The sequence below is a fragment of the Salmo trutta genome, chromosome 30, assembly GCF_901001165.1.
Source record: "Salmo trutta chromosome 30, fSalTru1.1, whole genome shotgun sequence".
Classification (NCBI taxonomy): Eukaryota; Metazoa; Chordata; class Actinopteri; order Salmoniformes; family Salmonidae; genus Salmo; species Salmo trutta.
The window spans coordinates 9,545,155-9,565,711 of record NC_042986.1 but is presented as its reverse complement, the minus strand read 5'-3'; the positions used below and the strand labels follow the sequence as shown (position 1 = coordinate 9,565,711).

At 41.3% G+C, this 20,557-nt stretch overlaps 2 protein-coding genes across 5 annotated transcripts in view; both read right to left on the bottom strand.

Annotated features, from left to right (window-relative positions):
* Nucleotides 1–20,557, bottom strand: part of LOC115167877 (homeobox protein Hox-C6a-like) — a 41,644-nt gene that overhangs the window by 7,265 nt on the left and 13,822 nt on the right. Inside the window, exons 1-2 of one of the 3 annotated variants that reach the window (XM_029722590.1) lie at nt 2,896–3,049; nt 1,010–1,141 (exon numbers count right to left, since the gene is read on the bottom strand). In XM_029722590.1, the coding sequence (XP_029578450.1) occupies nt 1,010–1,067 (58 nt within the window). In that variant the 5' untranslated portion in view covers nt 1,068–1,141; nt 2,896–3,049. Of the gene's footprint in view, nt 1–1,009; nt 1,570–2,895; nt 3,050–20,557 lie in introns of those variants that run through there. The other 2 variants (XM_029722589.1, XM_029722591.1) reach the window with 2 other exon arrangements.
* LOC115167875 (homeobox protein Hox-C8a) lies at nt 15,603–19,371 on the bottom strand. 2 transcript variants are annotated; one of them, XM_029722586.1, is made up of 2 exons: nt 18,579–19,371; nt 15,603–17,295 (listed from the first exon to the last, which is right to left on the bottom strand). In XM_029722586.1, exons 1-2 carry the CDS (start codon nt 19,006–19,008, stop codon nt 16,961–16,963), a joined length of 765 nt encoding a protein of 254 aa, XP_029578446.1. In that variant the 5' UTR covers nt 19,009–19,371; the 3' UTR covers nt 15,603–16,960. The 2 variants fall into 2 exon arrangements, with proteins under 2 accessions (XP_029578446.1, XP_029578447.1); XM_029722587.1 differs by having other exon boundaries at nt 15,603–17,289.

Below are 20,557 nucleotides of genomic sequence, written 5' to 3'. Positions count from 1 at the left end.
TACCGCCTACCCCGGCCAAACCCTAACCCGGACGACGCTGGGCCAACTGTGCGCCGCCCTACGCGGACTCCCAATCACGGCCGGGTGTGATACAGCCTGGAATCGAATCAGGGTCTGTAGTGACGCCTCTGGCAGTGCCTTAGAATGCTGCGTATTAAACTGTATCCGCACTAACGTGGCATATAGCCTTCATAACTACCAACCCCATCACTCCCCCCATTCAACCTCTCACCTCCGCTGTGGAAGAGGTGGGCACAAGGGGGCACTGTTAGTATCAGTGAACAACAGTATTGTGTTTGTTTGTGTGTGTGTGTGTGTGTGTGTGTGTGTGTGCGTGTGTGCGTGTGTGCGTGTGTGCGTGTAACATAGTACAATACTACAAGATCTAACATTGACTTTTCACATTGATTAAATATACATACTCTCACCCATCTTTCTTTGCAAATAATGTTGTCTATAGATCATTAACATATGCAGTCAACAATTAGAATAGCTAATAGAAGAAAGGTCACTTAGACTAAGGGGGAGGGCCCAAAACACGGTTCAATGTAATATATAAATAATCTGGAAGAATGGAAAATAAAGATTAAAACTGTTTAGTACAAACCAACACGGCCCCCCCAATGGATAATCTCACATTATTAAGCCACTAAAGGCAAGCTACCTTCGATAAACAAACCACACCTTAGAAAATGTATGATTAAATCTAATTCTAGATGGTGTGTCAGTGATTTTCTGAACAGCGCACTATCAAAGTTTGGAGGTAGCCTACTATAGGCCTATGGAAATAACGGAGGTTACAGTAGCCTACAGGTCAGGTCACGAACACCCAAACTACACAAAATCAAGCATTTCACTGTAAGGTCTACACCTGTTCTACACGTGACAAATAAACTTTGATTTGATCAATAGCATTCATATTCAATGTCTTTGCCCTCACTTAGGATATATGATACCATATAACAGTCAAGCCAGTGAGGAAGGATCACGGAAGGAACCGCTTTCTTACCCGCGTCTGCGTTCTCCCGGTTGTCTATAGTGACGGTGACGCATGCTCGCTGGCCCATCGGAAAGGTATGGGGGTGATGCTGACGAATAGACCTCTACACCGCTACACCGGGCGTAGCAAACGTCCCCAAATCTGCCAATGGATGGAAAAGCAAAAAGCTGAATTTAACAATTAGGTAAACACCGCGTCATTTACTGTCCGCTGCTTTCTCTTTCTCTATCTCTCTTTCTGCAACCGTTGGATTATTCTTCCTCTCGGGTATACTCTAGATAGGGGCTGGTAGAGGCGGTGACTGTGGTGAAGCCATTTCTGACCGCGAGGCATGCAGGAGCACGTCGGGAAGGGGATGGAGCCTAGACAAAACGCGTTCCATATCAAAAAGCTAAACTATTGTATCATCTATACTGAAGGAAAATACGCTATTGGCGAAATCATTTCTATGCCCCTGCTGAGAGAGCTGCTGATTTTACGTGAGGTCCGAGGAATAGACAAAGGCATAAAGTTCATGTTCACAGAGCGGGTGTGCCACGTGGCTCGCTGCAACCAATCCCTGAATGGATTGAGTCGTAAACTTTTATTACTCAGCTGTAAATTTCTCCCCTAAACAACTAGGAATGTGTTGCACACCCTCGAATTTCTCTCTCTCCTTCTTGAGGATACAATTCTCTAGGCCTAAATATCGGTTTTTATAAAGAACAAAACGAAAGCAATGATATGACAGCATTGTTAATTTATCCATCAATATCTCAATTGATCCACCAATATGACTGTTGTCCATGAATAACACACACACACACACACACACACACACACACACACACACACACACACACACACACACACATCCCATATTAGGTGATTAGAAATCATTTGAGTCCATTTGCCCCTCAATCATCATCATCTTCAATATATTAAGAATATAGACCTACTAGAATGAATGTGTATGCTCAGGTACAATTCTTTCGATTCCTCTATGTTTTCAAAGATATGAGCAGGCCTACAATACTTCTAATTTACAGAAAGGACACTGTGACGACACTATAATTCATGTCATGCAGACATTTCTATTAGAGTTTGGTTGAACAAAAAAAACCCGTATAGAAAATATGTGGTTATAGATACAGTTCACCTTCAGTTATTGTCAGCAACGTTGAGAAACGACAGGCCTCATACCTCGAAAGAAACCACGCTATTCGACAACGACCTATGTAGTGTGAAAACAATAGCCTGTCGTTTTTAATATTCTCACGAATACTTAAAGCAGGCTAAATGTTACAGATTTCCCCCACCAAGAGTTTGATTTAAGCCTTTCACCCACCAACAACACACGTAATATATGATTGGTAAGGCTTTAAAGATGAATTAAAAAAGTTTGACAGAAAAAGTTAGACAGAACGTTGCGATAAAACGCACAACTGCAAATCCGACAGGGCTAGATATATTTCAGCAAAAGAAGTGTCGTCAAACCTCTTTTACTAGGATACTGTCATTTCAAAAAAGTTTAGAATTAAGATGAGCGACGAGGGAAGCTCGAGCCCAGACATTGTGACATTTCAATGAAATTACTAGCGCTATTCAAAAGAATACGCCTTGATATCGGAGAAAAACATGTTTGTTTTGTAGGTCTACTACGCCTATTCCTTTTGAAAACGAAATATATTTGATTCAATGTTTTAGCCCTACGACATTTTCCATGTTTCTGTTGTAATAGCCTAGTTCATGCCCAAATGTACAGTCCTCCTTTTGTCATTCCAAATAGGTCGAATCCTGTCTTTGAGCATAGACAAAGTAGGCAATCATTTAGTCTCTCTATGAAATATGATAAAGATAGATCATATTTTGAATTCCACAGCTACGATTAAGATATAAATAAAATATATACATACACCGAGGCAAGTTGCATCTTGTCCATGCATACTGGGTGTAGCCGTTTGGGCTGGGTGTACCGTGTAGCAGGATGAGTCGACATTGCACACTATAAAAAGAGAAACACTGTGTTTCCGGAAACGGCTAGCCCCGTTTATACCACCAATAAAGTTTACAGCAGGTACACTAAACCTAAACGAGAATGTCAACCCTCTGTTAAAAGTATCCACAAAAGCCCCACGGTCAGTCAACGCTTTCGGATAATTGTTAATTGCACGGAAACTTTCTGTATTTTTAATAGGCTACAAGGAGGCAATAACAGTTTTAAAATAACTTCACTTAAGGACTAGCCATTTAGGCAGTAGGATACGAAAAATTCAGACACCAATAGGCCTATATTTTTGTGACCTTTCTGGAATGGACTATGCAGAAGATTTGACACTGATTTGATAGAATAGATTCAAAATTCAAATGTGGGTAAGTTTAATCAATAGCTGTTTCATTCGAGAATTTTATTTGATCTTAGAAAGAAATGCAACAGCTTTGTAAACATCTTCTTTAAAGAGTAGTCTACTCTATAGGCCCACTTTAAAATATAATCCCCCTTCTTCAGTTCATTTCGATTTACAGAAACAGCAACACAACAAAAACATCGTAAAGTATCAGTTTGCAATGTTTAAAAATAATTTTGAATGACTGAATAACTTTTAGAAGAAAATGTGGGTTTTGGACCGTTGTTTTTTTGTCTGTTTCAGACCCGATATTTCTTGAGCTGACGCATATACATGCGATTAATTAAGGTAAACAAAATGTCATCTTATGTGATTCAATAGTTATCATCGAGGTTGTGGTTTTCTTCCCCATTTCAAATCGACAAAATCCTGTCATAGATTTTGAGGAATGTGGCATGCTTCTTGACCCCCAACGAAAAACCTGAGCCGAATATTTTGAATGTATGGCTAATTGGAATAAGCAATTCATTGTCTCCAAACCATGTCAAACAAGTCATAAATTGTATCATTTTATAGATCCAATGACTCACATTGCATATTTACTGTGGTGTAGTGTGTAAGGGGTTTGTTTACATCAATGTGAAATGCCGACTTCATGGGCTGTATTCTGCTCCAATACCAAGCGTTCCAGTCCCAATAAAAAGCTGCTTTGACTTCACAGTGACTAACTAAATACCACATGTAACATATAGTTCAAGATAGCAAGGTTTCTCGTTCACAGGATATGACCAAATACCTCTTATAACAGTACTTCTGTTATGAAAAGTAAGCCTTAAACCCATTTTGGTGAGAGGGGCGGTTCCTATTCCTCGCAGACAGTACCAAAGCTGCAGTGGCCACGTGCTCTCCTCCTCTCACCTTTTCCCTTCGCTTGTGGACTTCAGTGCACAACAAACTAGCTGTCTGTGACCAGGCGCATAAACCTCTCCAAGCCAAACCTTCATACCATAACCGCTAACCACTACACAACCTACATCGTTGTGACCATATTAACTTTACAGCCAACGAACTAGAACTATCGCTTTAGTCAGGGATGGGCATAGATTACAAATTACAATTCCAAAATAGAACTACAAAATACCCTAAAGAATATCAAAAATAAAATCTAAAATGCTTTTGCAAAGTATTGTTTTTAAATCAAATAGATGTAATTTGCATTTTAAAACACAAATAATACATTTGCAAATGGCCTGCAAACAGCAACAAGATTCTCATGAACGGTTATAGAAATGTCTTGCTATGACTGGTATATGTTGTTGTTTATCTACCTTAGTTGAATACACTGTCAGTCTGGATAAGAGCGTCTGTTAAATTACCAAAATGTAAATGTATGTGAAAATGAACAATTGCAAAGCACACTGGGTATTGTCATTGCCCTTGTTTCGGGGCAGAGCTCCTTGGAGTAATACTCAGCATGCTTTGCAATTGTTCATTTTTACATGTACATTTGCATTTAGTTCATTTAGTAGAAGCTCTTATCACACCATAGTGCCATCATATTTTTGAGACCAATGTAGAGTGAAAGGGGGCCACAAAACTGTGAAATGCTATGAAGAATTTGTATATCAAAAATACAAATTACAGCTTTCGAAAGTATATTGTTACAAAATACAGTGGAGTGTAGTTTAGCCCAGTGTAATACAACATAAAAAATACTCTGAAGTAATTAAAATATGTATTTCAAATACATGTAACAGGAATACTGCACATCTCTGGTGTTAGTAAGCCCACAATCCAATCCATGTGTACAATCATGTAGTAAAGTGTGCAGCAAGCAGTTTAGCAGTTACACCGGCGGGCCCCGATGTCAATACATTAATACAATTGAAAGCTTACCTTAACTTGGAAGATTTGGCGGGTTGGTTAGCCTTAGAAAGCTAGCTAACATAAATAGCATTCCTCTGTTTGAATCAGGCTGTTTCGTAGGCTAAATGAGCTGTTTTAGTTAAGTAATTGAAAGGTAAACTAAGAAAGATAAAAATACAAAAAAATATAGCTAGCTCTTTCTCTCTCTCGTTCTTTCGCTCTCTCTCTCTGCTTCTCCTTTATTTCAGAACAAATTATTTTGTTCAAATTTGTTCAACTATTGTCTTTCTCTCTTTGAGTCAACTATTCAACACATTTTATGCCAGTGTTTCCCAAACTCGGTTTGTTTTTTGCCCTAGCACTACACAGCTGATTCAAATAATCAACTCAACATTAAGCTTTGATCATTTGAATCAGCTGTGTAGTGCTAGGGCAAAAACCAAAACAGTGCACCCCTTGGGGTCCCCAGGACAGAGTTTGGGAAACACTGCTTTATGCAATGCAGTGCTAGCTAGCTGTAGCTTATGCTTTCAGTACTAGATGGACAAGATGTCAGTTCATACTGCAAGAGCTCTGAAAGGTTGGAGGACGTTCTCCGGAAGTTGTCATAATTAATCTGTAAGTCTATGGAAGGGGTTGAGAATCACAAGCCTCCTATGTTTTGTATTGAAGTTCATATATCCAGAGGAAGATGTGAAATAGTTGTCCTCTGGCTACACCATGGTGCTGTTGAGGCTACTGTAGACCTTCACTGCAAAACAGTGTGTTTTAATCAGTTATTTGGTGACGTGAATATATATAATAAAGTTTTATCCTAAAAGGATAACTTTGTTAATGTTTCATCATTTTTTTCTGCAATTGACTGAGTAGGATGGTCCTCCCCTTCCTTCTCTGAGGAGCCTCTACTAGTGTGTGTGTGTGTGTGTGTGTGTGTGTGTCTCTCTCTGTGTGTGTGTGTGTGTGTGTGTGTGTGTGTGTGTGTGTGTGTGTGTGTGTGTGTGTGTGTGTGTGTGTGTGTGGGTGTGTGTGTGTGTGTTTCACAGCATTGTACCAGATCTTCAGTTTCTTGGCAATTTCTCGCATGGAATAGCCTTAATTTCTCAAAACAAGAATAGACTGACAACCTTCAGAAGAAAGTTATTTGTTTTTGGCCATTTTGAGCCTGTAATCGAACCAACAAATGCTGATGCTCCAGATACTCAACTAGTCTAAAGAAGGCCAGTTTTATTTCTTCTTTAATTAATCAAAACAACAGTTTTCAGCTGTGCTAACATAATTGCAAAAGGATTTTCTAACGATCAATCAGCCTTTTAAAATGATAATCTTGGATTAGCTAACCCAACATGCCATTGGAACACAGGAGTGATGGTTGCTGATAATGGACCTCAATACGCCTATATATGTTGCATTAAAAATCCGCCGTTTACAGCTACAATAGTCATTTACAACATTAACAAATGTCTACACTGTATTTCTGATCAATTAGATGTTATTTTAATGGACAAAAAAAAGGGCTTTTCTTTCAAAAACAAGGACATTTCTAAGTGACCCCAAACTGTTGAACGGTAGTGTATGTGTGTGTGTATGTATATGTATGTTCTAGCCACACCGCCCTACGATAGTTTGCCTTGGGAGATTGCTAAGAAAATGGATAACCTAGCTCTGCTAAAGTGATTTTATCTTTCTTTTAGAAAATTAGATTAAGGCAGGTGAACAACAGTGTACGATAGCAAAGATATTAGACACCTTACCAGAGTTGCTCATATTAAACAAAAATTATATTTATCAAATCTCTCTTCAAGATATGGGAGAAACAGACTTCTCCTGTTGTCGTTGTTGTCTCCAACACTGCAGTATTAAACGCAGCAAAAAAAGAAACGTCCCTTTTTCAAGACCCTGTCTTTCAAAGATAATTCGTAAAAATCCAAAGAACTTCACAGATCTTCCTTGTAAAGGGTTTAAACACTTTTTCCCATGCTTGTTCAATGAAGCATAAACAATTATTGAACACGCACCTGTGGAACGGTCGTTAAGACACTAACAGCTTACAGACGGTAGGCAATTAAGGTCACAGTTATGAAAACTTAGGACATTAAAGAGGCCTTTCTACTGACTCTGAAAAACACCAAAAGAAAGATGTCCAGGGTCCCTGCTCATCTGCGTGAACGTGCCTTAGGCATGCTGCAAGGAGGCATGAGGACTGCAGATGTGGCCAGGGCAATAAATTGCAATGTCCATACTGTGAGACGCCTAAGACAGCGCTACAGGGAGACGGGACGGACAGCTGATTGTCCTTGCAGTGGCAGACCACGTGTAACAACACCTGCACAGGATCGGTACATCCAAACATCACACCTGCGGGACAGGTACAGGATGGCAACAACAACTGCCCGAGTTACACCAGGAACGCACAATCCCTCCATCAGTGCTCAGACTGTCTGCAATAGGCTGAGAGAGGCTGGACTGAGGGCTTGTAGGCTTGTTGTAAGGCAGGTCCTCACCAGACATCACAGGCAACAACATCGCCTATGGGCACAAACGCACCGTCGCTGGACCAGACAGGACTGGCAAAAAGTGTTCTTCACTGACGAGTCATGGTTTTGTCTCACCAGGGGTGATGGTCGGATTCGTGTTTATCGTCGAAGTAATGCGCGTTACACCGAGGCCTGTACTCTGGAGCGGGATCAATTTGGAGGTGGAGGGTTCGTCATGGTCTGGGGCGGTGTGTCACAGCATCATCGGACTGAGCTTGTTGTCATTGCAGGCAATCTCAACGTTGTGCATTACAGGGAAGATATCCTCCTCCCTCATGTGGGACCTGTTGGATCGGAGGGCGAGGGCTAGGGCCATTCCCCCAGAAATGTCCGGGAACTTGCAGGTGCCTTGGTGAAAGAGTGGGGTAACATCTCACAGCAAGAACTGGCAAATGTGGTGCAGTCCATGAGGAGGAGATGCACTGCAGTACTTAATGCAGCTGGCCACACCAGATACTGACTGTTACTTTTGATTTTGACCCCCCTTTTGTTTAGGGACACATGATTCAATTTCTGTTAGTCACATGTCTGTGGAACTTGTTCAGTTTATGTCTCAGTTGTTGAATCTTGTTATGTTCATAGAAATATTTACACATGTTAAGTTTGCTGAAAATAAACGCAGTTGACAGTGAGAGGACATTTCTTTTTTTGCTGAGTTTATATGACCCATTCACCCCATGCATACACAATGCTGGTAGCCCAAAGGTTTGAGTCCTGGGCCTACACTACTAGCTCCTGGCATGCTACACTGCGGCTGACCCTGTGCTCTTCCCAATTTGTAGTGTGCTTGTGTCTGTGTCTGTGGGGGGGATGGGAACAGAGCAAAATAAGAATTTCCGTTTCTGATGAACCAGTACTATTATTTTCTATGATTCTATGGACTGAACCACTGATGAACAAAGATGACAGCTTTCCTACATTTGGACCTTCAGTCCCTGTATTCATAGAACTTGTAGACCTTCATCCATAACCAGGGGCGGACTGGGACCAAAAATCTAACACACCGGCCCATTTTTCCTCAAAGGCCCTGAAACTGGCCAATGTATTTCCTTGAGGCCCCCATTATTATCCAGTTAATGATCATTTTGCACAACAGCAAATAAAGTTTGACAGGCCCACTGGGCTAAAAACGGACCAGCCCATATGGCATTTGCCTGAAATGCCAGAAGGTCAGTTCACCCCTGTCCATAACCCAATGATCCAAACGCAGAAGACTGTGGTTTGGCTGAACTCCATATTCAAGTTTTGGAGTTAACATCTAAATTCCAATGTTCCACACGTGGTCACACATAAATCTGAAGTAAGTCACTGCTGTCTCTAAGAAACCAGTCTGTATAACCATAAGGTGAGAAGCAGTCTGTAAACCTGACCTCTTCTGAGGGTAGTGAGTGGCGATACATCTCCTGCAACTCGATTGTTTGTTTATGTACAGGGCCTTCGGAAAGTATTCAGACCACATTCCTTTTCCACATTTTGTTACATTACAGCCATATTCTAAAGTTGATTAAATTAAAACAACTCCTCAGCAATCTGCACACAATACCCTATAATGAAAAACCAAAAACAGGTTTTTAGACATTTTTGCAAATGTATTTAACGTGAAATATCACATTTACATAAGTATTCAGACCCTTTGCTATGACACTCGAAATTGAGCTCAGGTGCATCTTGTTTCCATTGATCATCCTTGAGATGTTTGAGAGACAGTGATGCATCCAGTCAGGATGCTCTCGATGGTGCAGCTGTAGAACTTTTTGAAGATCTGAGGACCCATGCCAAATCTTTTCAGTCTCCTGAGGGGTAATAGGTTTTGTTGTGCCCTCTTCACAATTGTCTTGGTGTGCTTGAACCATGATAGTTTGTTGTTGATGTGGACGCCAAGGAACTTGAAGCTCTCAACCTGCTCCACTACAGCCCCGTCGATGAAAATGGGGGCATGCTCGGTCCTCCTTTTCCTGTAGTCCACAATCATCTCCTTTGTCTTGATCACATTGAGGGAGAGGTTGTTGTCCTGGCACCACACGGCCAGGTCTCTGACCTCCTCCCTATAGGCTGTCTCATCGTTGTCGATGATCAGGCCTACCACTGTTGTGTCATCAGAAAACGTAATGATGATGTTGAAGACGTGCCTGGCTATGCAATCATGAGTGAACAGGGAGTACAGGAGGGGACTGAGCACGCACCCCTGAGGGGCCCCGTTTTGAGGATCAGCGTGGTGAATGTGTTGTTACCTACCCTTACCACCTGGGGGCGGCCCTTCAGGAAGTCCAGGATCCAGTTGCATAGGGAGGTGTTTAGTCCCAGGGCCCTTAGCTTAGTGATGAACTTTGAGGGCACTATGGTATTGAACACTGAATAGCATTCTCACATAGGTGTTCCTTTTGTCCAGGTGTGAAAGGGCAATGTGAAGTGCAATAGAGATTGCATCATCGGTGGATCTGTTGGGGTGGTATGCAAATTGATATGGGTCTATGGTTTCTGGGAGCACTTCATGGCTACAGACGTGAGTGCTATGGGTCGATGGTCATTAGGCAGGTTACCTTAGTGTTCTTGGGTACAGGGACTATGGTGGTCTGCTTGAAACATGTTGGTATTACAGACTCAGACAGGGAGAGTTTGAAAATGTCAGTAAAGACTCTTGCCAGTTGGTCAGCGCATGCTCGGAGTACACGTCCTGGTAATCCGTCTGGCCCTGCGTGCTTGGAGTAATCGCTGTCATGATTTCTAGAACTCTTTTTGGTCATAAGAGATGGTGGCAGAAACATTATGTACAAAATAATAATGATGGCGCCGGAGAGAATGGCTACCGTTTTACGGTCTCCTAACCAATTGTGCTATTCTGTGTGTCTTTTCGTGTTATTTGTAACTTATTTCGTACATAATGTTTCTGCCACCGTCACTTATGACCCGAAAAAAGCTTATAGAAATCAGGAAAAAGATTACTCACCTCGTATTGAAAGACAATTTGTTCTTTAACGAGTCGGACGTGAGGGATTTACTCCAGACACCCGACAAGGCCCTCATCCCTGTCATTCGCAGGAGAAAGAGACAGAGATATCAAGGACGAAGGTCGGGTGCCTTGTAAGGATCCTGTGGGGAGTGGGTAATTTGCCTTTACCATCGGTCCTATTAGCCAACGTATAATCATTGGATAATAATATAGACTAACTATAAGCATGTACTGTATATCCTACCAACGGGACATTAAAAACTGTAATATCTTATGTTTCACTGAGTCGTAGCTGAACGATGACATGAATAACATACAGCTGGCAGGTTATACACTATAGCAGCAGGGTAGAACAGTAGCCTCTGGTAAGACAAGGGGTGGTGGTCTATGTATATTTGTAAAGAGCTGGTGCAAAATATCTAAGGAAGTCTCAAGGTCTTGCTGGCCTGAGGTAGATTATCTCATGATAAGTCCCACAGTTGACAGTGCTTGTCAGAGCAAACCCAAGCCATGAGGTCGAAGGAATTGTCCGTAAAGCTCCGTGACAGGATTGTGTCGAGGCACAGATCTGGGGAAGGGTACCAAATCCTTTCTGCAGCATTGAAGGTTCCCAAGAACACAGTGGCCTCCTACATCCTTAAACGGAAGAAGTTTAGAACCACCAAGACTCTTCCTAGAGCTGGCCGCACGGCCAAACTGAGCAATCGGGTAAGAAGGACCTTGGTCAGGGAGGTGATCAAGAACCCAATGGTCACTCTGACAGTGCTCGAGGGAAAGATGAACGGAGCAAAGTACAGAGAGATCCTTGATGAAAACCTGCTCCAGAGCGCTCAGTACCTCAGACTATGGGGAAAATGTTTAACATCCAACAGGACAATGACCCTAAGCACACAGCCAAGACAGTGCAGGAGTGGCTTCAGGACAAGTCTCTGAATGTCCTTGAGTAGCCCAGCCAGAGCCCGGACTTGAACCCGATCAAACATCTCTGAAGAGACCTGAAAATAGCTGTGCAGCAACGCTCCCATCCAACCTGACAGAGCTTGAGAGGGTCTGCAGAGAACAATGGGAGAAACTCCCCAAATACAGTTGTGCCAAGCTCGAGACTATAAACTCGAGACTATAAACTCGAGGCTGCCAAAGGTGCTTCAACAAAGTACTGAGTAAAGGGTCTGAATACTTATGTAAATATAATATTTCAGTTTTTTTATTTTTTATAAATTAGCAAAAATGTCTAAAAACCTGTTTCTGAATGTATTTACACTACATGACTAAAGTACGTGGACACCTCATTCCGATATGTAATTGGTCCCTCCTTTGCTGCTATTATAGCCTCCACTCTTCTGGGAAGAATTTCCACTAGATATTGGAACATTGCTGCATGGACTTGCTTTCATTCAGCCACAAGATCATTAGTGAGATCGGGCACTGATGTTGGGCGATAAGTCCTGACTCCCAGTTGGTGTTCCAATTCATCCCAAAGGTGTTCGATGGGGTTGAGGTCAAGGCTCTGTACAGGCCAGTCAAGTTTTTCCACGCCGATCTCAACAAACCATTTCTGTATGGACATCGCTTTGTGCACGGGGGCATTGTCATGCTGAAACATGAAAGGGCCTTCCCCAAACTGTTGCCACAAAGTTGGAAGTACAGAATCATCTAGAATGTCATGGTATGCTGTAGCGTATGACGTTTCCCTTCACTGGAACTAAGGGGCCTAGTCCGAACCATGGAAAACAGCCCCAGACCATTTTTCCTCCTCCACCAAACTTTACAGTTGGCACTATGCATTGGGGCAGGAAGCATTCTCCTGGCATCCGCCAAACCCAGATTTGTGAGTGAAGTGTGACTCCTCAGTGATTTAAAAATAAATTGTCAACATTTAAAAGGTTATCCTTTTTAGATAAAACAAATACTAAATATATTCACATGATAATACTAAATAACAAATAGTAAATATATTCACCAAATAATTGATTAAAACACACTGTTTTGCAACTAAGGTCTACTTCAGCCTCAAAAACACTCTGTAGGGTAGCACCATGGTGTAGCCGAAGGACAGCTGGCTTCCGTCCTCCTCTGGATACATTGACTTTAATATCAAAACTAGTGGGCTCATGGTTCTCACCCCCTTCCATAGACTTACACAGTAATTATGACAACTTCTGGAGGATGTCCTCCAACCTATCAGAGATCTTGCAGCATGAACTGACATGTTCCCCACCAAATCAAAGGTAGCTAGAACTGCAGGGCATTAAATGTGGTGAGTAGTTGTCTCAAAGAGAGAGAAAGAAAATAGTTTATCAGTTTTGAACAAATTAATTTCTTCAAAAATGAAGGAGAAGCAAGAGATTTTGTTATTATTTTCATTTTCAGTTTCACTTACTTAGCTAGCAAATGCAGCTAGCTACTTTAGCCTACTCAAACACCCTGCTCAAACAGAGGGATCTATGTTAGCTAGCTGGCTATGACTATCCAACACAACACACAAAACTCTTCAAGTTAAGCTTTTGGTTTTCTAATTTATTGCCACCAGTGCCACTGGTGTAACTGCTAAACTGCTTACTGACTATACACTGTAACATTTCTGAATGTTAGTTCTATTAGCTATGTTGACTATAACGTTACTTTAGCTAATATGTTGACAATGATATAGGCTGTGTGTAGCGGTTATGATATGGTTTGGATTGGAAAAGTTTATTCACCTGGTTACATACTGCTGATGTGTTGTGAATGAAATTCCACAAGCAAAGGGAAAAGGTGAGAAGGCGAGAGTGCATAGATGCAAGAAGGAATACAACGTGGCTGCTATGAAAGTCAACTGCATTTACGAATGATCAGGGGAGTATTAATTCCGCCGATTCTGTTAAAAAATGTGTCGCTGTCTGTCCATGTGTCACCTCAAATGTTTCTCTCGACCTGTGGTGTAAACTTTCAATCATAGGCTAGGTTGTAGCAACCTCATGATGAGTAAATGGAAAACATATGTATTATGTAGTAGCCTAAATCTATCTATGTAACATTGAACTGGGTGAATGCAATATGAATGAAGGTCATCCAATATGCTATAATAGAAATACGGCCATGCTCATGAAGAAAAATTGTCCTCCCTCATCTTAAACGGCACCGACCGCCACTGGATTCATCACTCCAGAGAACACGTTTCCACTGCTCCAGAGTCTAATGGTGGCGAGCTTTACACCACTACTGCCGATGCTTGGCATTGCACATGGTGATCTTAGGCTTGTGTGCGGCTGCTCGGCCATGGAAACCCATTTCGTGAAGCTCCTGACGAACAGTTCTTGTACTGACGTTGCTTCCAGAGGCAGTTTGGAACTCGGTAGTGAGTGTTGCAAACAAGAACAGACGATTTTTACGAGCTACGCGTTTCAGCACTCGGTGGTCCCGTTCCGTGAGCTTGTGTGGCCTACCACTTCGCGGCTGAGCTGTTGTTGCTGCTAGACGTTTCCACTTCACAATAACTGCACTTACAGTTGACCCGGACAGCTCTAGCAGGGCAGGAATTTGACGAACTGACTTGTTGGAAAGGTGGCATCCTATGACAGGGCCATGTTGAAAGTCACTGAGCTCTTTCGTAAGGCCATTCTACTGCCAATGTTTGTCTATGGAGATTGCATGGCTGTGCACTCAATTTTAGCCACCTGTCAGCAACATGTGTGGCTGAAATAGTCGAATCCGCTAATTTGAGGGGGTGTCAACATACTTTTGTATACATAGTGTATGTAGGAATGTGTAAATGTATCTAATGTTTATCTATTTGAAAGCTCTGATGAAGGCTTTGAGGCCGTAGACGATATTTAACCTTAGTAAGTGCAGTGAGCATAAGTGTTCTTCTTTTCTTTTAAGTTATGTATTAATGTAGACAAATAGGCATCATTGGCCAAACTACTGGCTTGCACCGCCTAATGGTCAACCACTATATGACATGTTCTGCTGCAGCTGCAACATGGCTGGGAAGAGAGGGTGTGCAGGGAAACAGGCCCATACCTTTGTCCATTATAATCCCCCCCTGAAGCCAACTTCACCATTTACTCATTACTATAATTAATATAAATCATACGAGAGGCTCTCCTTATCCTAAAAAAAAGCTAGTATTGTGCCTCATAATTAATTTCATGGATGTATTTTATATAAGGTCACGTCAAAGATTAAATGTCAACTTGTCATTAGATAGTATGATTGCGTTTGAACAGGACATAGTTACTCATTGATACAGCTTCAACTGATATCAATAACATTAGACAATTGTTTGATATTGTTGACTGTCTCCAACAGACCTTAAAACAACACATCTGATTGTACATGGTACTGGAGAACTATCTCTCAAAACAATTTGTAATATGAGTGACATATTCCTAAATCATTTTGAGAATCTATCAAACCATCGCACTACTTGGGTCACATTGAGTAGCCACAAACGGCATAGTAACTGATCATTTCAATTGCTGTGGTGATAACAATGTAACTATATGTAACAACGTTGTAATTATATCAGTGACTAATGGGGTACAGACGTTTCCACCATTACACTGTGAAAGAAGTCACGCGTGGTATCCTATTGCATTCCATATAGCCTAACTTCTGCAGTCGCCCTGTGACACCGAGAAGCTTCTGGTCATCGACGAGGCACACGATGGAATAATATGCTAGGCTGCAAGTGCAACTTCAAGTCAAATGTTACCATGACTGTCAATAGTTGCATCAGATCTAACGTCTAATGGCTATCGGCACTCTAACAATCGATCGTGTGTCATTTATCTAAAATGCTTTTGTAGGGCATAGATACCGTATGTACATGGTGGGTAGCTCCCTGTAGCGTAGACATACAGCATATAAGCAGTAGCCTAGACATGCTCAGTCATTCAGTCATTCAGTTAACAAGTTCTTACGGCCATAAAAGAAAAGGAACGATGGTGAGCCATCTTGTTTATTCGTATTTTTACGTTAACAACAATGGCGGAGATACACAATTCCGTCTTTCACGTGAGAAACACCAGCAAACGAGCATACTGTTCACATCAATAATATAACAAGACGTACATTAAGTTATATTCAGTGCAAAAAAAACTACGCTAATATCACCAGCACATTAAAATAAAACTCCTTACTTTTTAAAATCCTTGTAGGCTAATTGTAGCAGGTATTATTATCACACACAGTCATGTCCGTTTTCTATAGGCAGTTTTAGTTGTTGGGGGAAATATAGGTTTTAGTCTAAACATAGCAGTGCCGTTATTATGGAATGCAAATTCAGTAAAAGGCAATGTTCTGTTTTAGTAGGTAGTGCCCTGGTACAATCTTGCCAAATCGGTTACTTGGCTTTGAGCTAACTTTGTCTTCCTAAGACTCACAAATTGTCTTAAACAAGCATAGGTATATATTGGGTAAATAATACATAACTTAATAATATAACGTTAATATAACACTATAAAAACAATATCATATGAAATCTCTATTTAGAAATCTCTATTGCAATTTCCCCAGGTTTAGGTAGCATCTTCATTAAGGATTTAAAACGATTGCATGTCCCTGGTAATCCTACCAAAATCATATCTGAAGTAAGAGCTAAATATCCTTGTCTTGGCTATTCACCACAAATGACAATGAAGTATAATACAAAAAAACTGAAACGGTCAATAAAACGTGTTTTACATATGGGCCTGCAAGTCAATGTTATTTCCTCGGAAGTCACACTGCTGCCATGACATTGAACATTAAACATATTGTTTAGTTACATTTTGATTACGATTTTAAATGGCAACTATTTGTGCATTGTGAATTTGAATTCTATTTACAGGATTAGTTGGCATTGGTTAAGTTTTGTTGGACCTTGCCCTGTCTGCCTTTGTGTATTTGTTTGTCTATGCTTTTGTTAGGAGATTACATAATTTATTTGATAAAAAAATCGGATTTTATCTAAAGTGGCCTATAGCCTACTCCATTAAACATGCATTTAAACTTAACCCATACAGAGATCACGTATAAATTACATTTTCTAAATGCAATTTTTCCGAATGTAAATGTTGTAAGGAAAAGTAAAAAACTACAAAATAACTAATTTGCATCCATATAACGCATCGTGAAGAGGGAGAAATACATACATAAGTATGCCAGCAATATCTGTGGGATCTTTTTTCCCTTTCCCTTGTTGACTAATAAAACAGTGGCCATAAAGTTGACGCTCTCTGCCTCCTTCTCTCCTTTCATCGTCTATATGGTTCCTCTTTTTTCCCATTTTCTGCCATATAACCATAAAAAGACCATAAAATCACTCCTTGGTCTCCTCTTTCTCTTTCTCTTCCGCTTCTTTCTCTTCCCCCTCTTCCCCTTCACCGTCCTCGTTGCCCTCCTCCTCAGCCTCAGCCTCAGCCTCGGCATCGGCCTCTCCTCTCTGGCCCGGAAACTTGTCTTTGTTGTTTTCTTTTTTCCACTTCATTCGCCGATTTTGAAACCATATCTTGACCTGCCTCTCGGTGAGACTCAGGGCATGGGACACCTCGATCCGTCGCTTGCGTGTCAGGTACGGATTGAAGAGAAACTCCTTCTCCAATTCCAGAGTTTGGTAACGACTGTAGGTTTGCCTTCCATTCCGCCTCCCTGGTGCTTAAATGAAATAGTAAGCAAGGTTAGCTTATATGTCTTAGATATTGTCTTTAACATATTAATACTGGGACTACAGCAATTTGATCATCTGAATGAAAAACACAGACTGGACTTTCCTGAGTTAATTTGATGGTGGCATTAATATTTTAAAATCAATGGAAAAACAACTAAATGTAGTATATTCCCATATGTCTACTATTTTATAGTATAAATGAAATATTATCTGTTTAGTACCGTTTACTTTTTCATTATGTAACTGGTAACTGCACTACACACACTCACACAACCACACACATTCACACACTCACAACCACACACACACACACACACACACACACACACACACACACACACACACACACACACACACACACACACACACACACACACACACACACACACACACACACACACACACACTCTCTCTCTCTCTTTCACACTCTCTCTCGCACACACACACACACACGCGCCACACACACGCGCACACACACAGACACACAATAGATACACGTTCTTATGCAGATTGCGGAGGAAGTATCTTTAGGCCTAAAATATTTTTCTAAAATAACACTAAAAACATTTGAAACGATAGTCCATGATGTGTTAAATGATCAATTCTATCACATCCTACATTATCTTTTTAGCTTGGTTTAGGGCAAGGGCATGTGAAGAGATGAATAGCATGAGGAATAGTGACGTTTAGAAGCAAAGTAGGATATTTGCATTACAAATCGTTTATTGTTACAGTAACAATTTGGTCATACAATGTTTGGGCACTCCGTTTAGTAGGTTTCTATTTAATTTAGGATGGCAGGGGATGGGGACAAGTTGTACTTCAGGTTCTTCAAATAACTGTTTTATTCAGCTGGATTTCTGTCTTTTTGTCATTACAGATTTTCTCCAGAAAAACACTATCTTTATCACCAATACCTCTGTCAAGTGAGACAACTTTTTTTGGGGGGGGGGGGGTTATTATTACATGATAACTATAGTTGTTTGTTAGAAGCTTATACGTTAATATTACAGGCTACCTTATATAAGATATGAGATTACAAAACGAATGTTTATAGTGTATACTCGCGATGGCTATGTAGTCAATTGACCTGTATATTCTGCTGCACTAAAACGCAATAAATAAAGGGCTACATTCTCCATTCCTTATTATTTCTTTTGCTTTTACGCACGCAGGCACACGCACAAACACGCACACAAACACACACTGCGCACAAACACACATAGTTACTCGCACATATGGGAAATAAAGTACACAAAATAATTCTAACCGTGAGGTCTCATCCAAGGAAACATAATACTAGGAGACGAGTTCTGATTTAAGTGGCCTTGTCCTTCTCCGGGGTTAGAGCCGTTAGAGGATTTAGAGTCTGGGTATTGCGCGAGGCTTGCCTCTTGCTGGGTACCATAAAGCGGTTGCCTCGGAAGAGCTTCATATCCATAAAATTTCGTTGCGTCTCCATGGCAAGCCAGCGCGCAGGGGTTCTGTTGGTATCCAGGATTGGAGATCCCCGTGGTCCCATGGTGAAAAAAGTCATGATGGGAAGGGTGCTGAAAGCCCGATGCAGCTGCCCCGGGTCCGTAGACCAGCGTGTGGCTGCGGGCAACGCTTTGTGGGAATCTGCAGTCGTAGTAAGTTGGCTCCAGTGATTCGCCTCCTTTGTATTTGGAGAAAAGAGGGTTAACAAAATATGAGCTCATTGTTTAGTTTGCATTAAACAAGGCAAGGTTTCTTCGTTGTAGAATATCCCCGTTTTGGATTGTGGCAGCCTTTTGTTTAGGTTCCCAGTCGCACACAGAACACAGACAAACCGGAACTAGATGGAGAAACGCTGCCCGTTTGGACAGACAGTCTCAGGCAGCTCTCTCGCGCTCCAACACTCTTCTCATCGAGTTTTTCTCACTATCTCCAGTAGTTTTCCTTTTTTCAGCCTCAAATCCGGCTCATGGCGTGTGCTTTGGAAATGTGTTAAGGTTATAGCTGGCTTGCTCCGCCGACACAGTCACAAGCGCTTCTCTTTTTTTTCCTTCTTTTTTTTTTTTTTAGCTTCCCACCCACCCAACCACCCCCACCCTAATCCTCCCTCTCAACAACCCCCCCCCAACTCATCTTTTACCCAAGCGGTCAGCGTGTACATACACCATGATATATTCTACTACAACAAGAAAAAGGAGCTCAATATGATGCCTATGATCACCATGTGAAAACTCTCAAGTTATCTTTGTGGTCAAATTACTATGACACATAGAGCTACTGGAGCGGAGAAGCCATCTGGCATTTCAGGCAAATGCCAGATGGGCTGGACCATATTTTGCCCAGTGGGCCTGTCTAACTTGGATTTTTTTGCAGAATTATCATTATCTGGCTAATAATGGGGGCCTCAAGGAAAATAATATGGCCAGTGTGGGGGCCTGGTAGAAAAAAATGGGACATGTGGGGGGCTTAAGAGAAAAGAATGGGCCGGTTTGATAGACATGCTAGGGCCGATATTTGGTCCAGTTCACCCCTGTAAAGCTATATGACAAATACATTAAAAAAGGCTTTGTTCTTAAAGTCCTCATATGTAACCTCGTGTATATAGTTTGAGAACCATTCCTTATATCAAATAATGGTTTAAAAGGAATGCTGTTAGCTGTTAGCTTAGCCTACCATAAATACACAATAGCACTGCTTGAGATCCCCCTATACTGCCTGCTATTTATGACAGGGTAACAAAAAATAAAGGCCTATATAACTATAAACGAGTAGGCCAGGCCTAGCACATATAACTACACATGTGTAAGGCTTCAATAATGATCATGGAACTAATAATGATAATGGCATCTTTAACAAAATCCCAAACCCATTCAAATGTCTAACCCTTGTCGCTCAACATTAGCGCTTAGTTTATCATACTTGAGCTATACAGCCTACTAACTATAAGCGCTTTACCAGTCCCTTGCGCACTTAAACTGTAGAAGGCCATGAAAACCCCGGCATGAGCAAACGTAAACGAGGCCTGTATACCCGATTCACTCGACTGACCCTGTTAACCTATGTGCAAAAGTAGTACATCTGCCACGTTCAGTTAATAAAATGTTACATTAGACTACATTAGATGTCTCATTATTTCAGCGGAGATATCGATGGCTCGGTGTTTCTTTCAGTTGTGTATAGCTTAGTTGTAGCATGGGGGCCTCTCCCTGAATGCGCGCTCGTGTTGGTTTTGTGGTGTTACTGACGATTTTTACACGTCATCGTAAAATATGA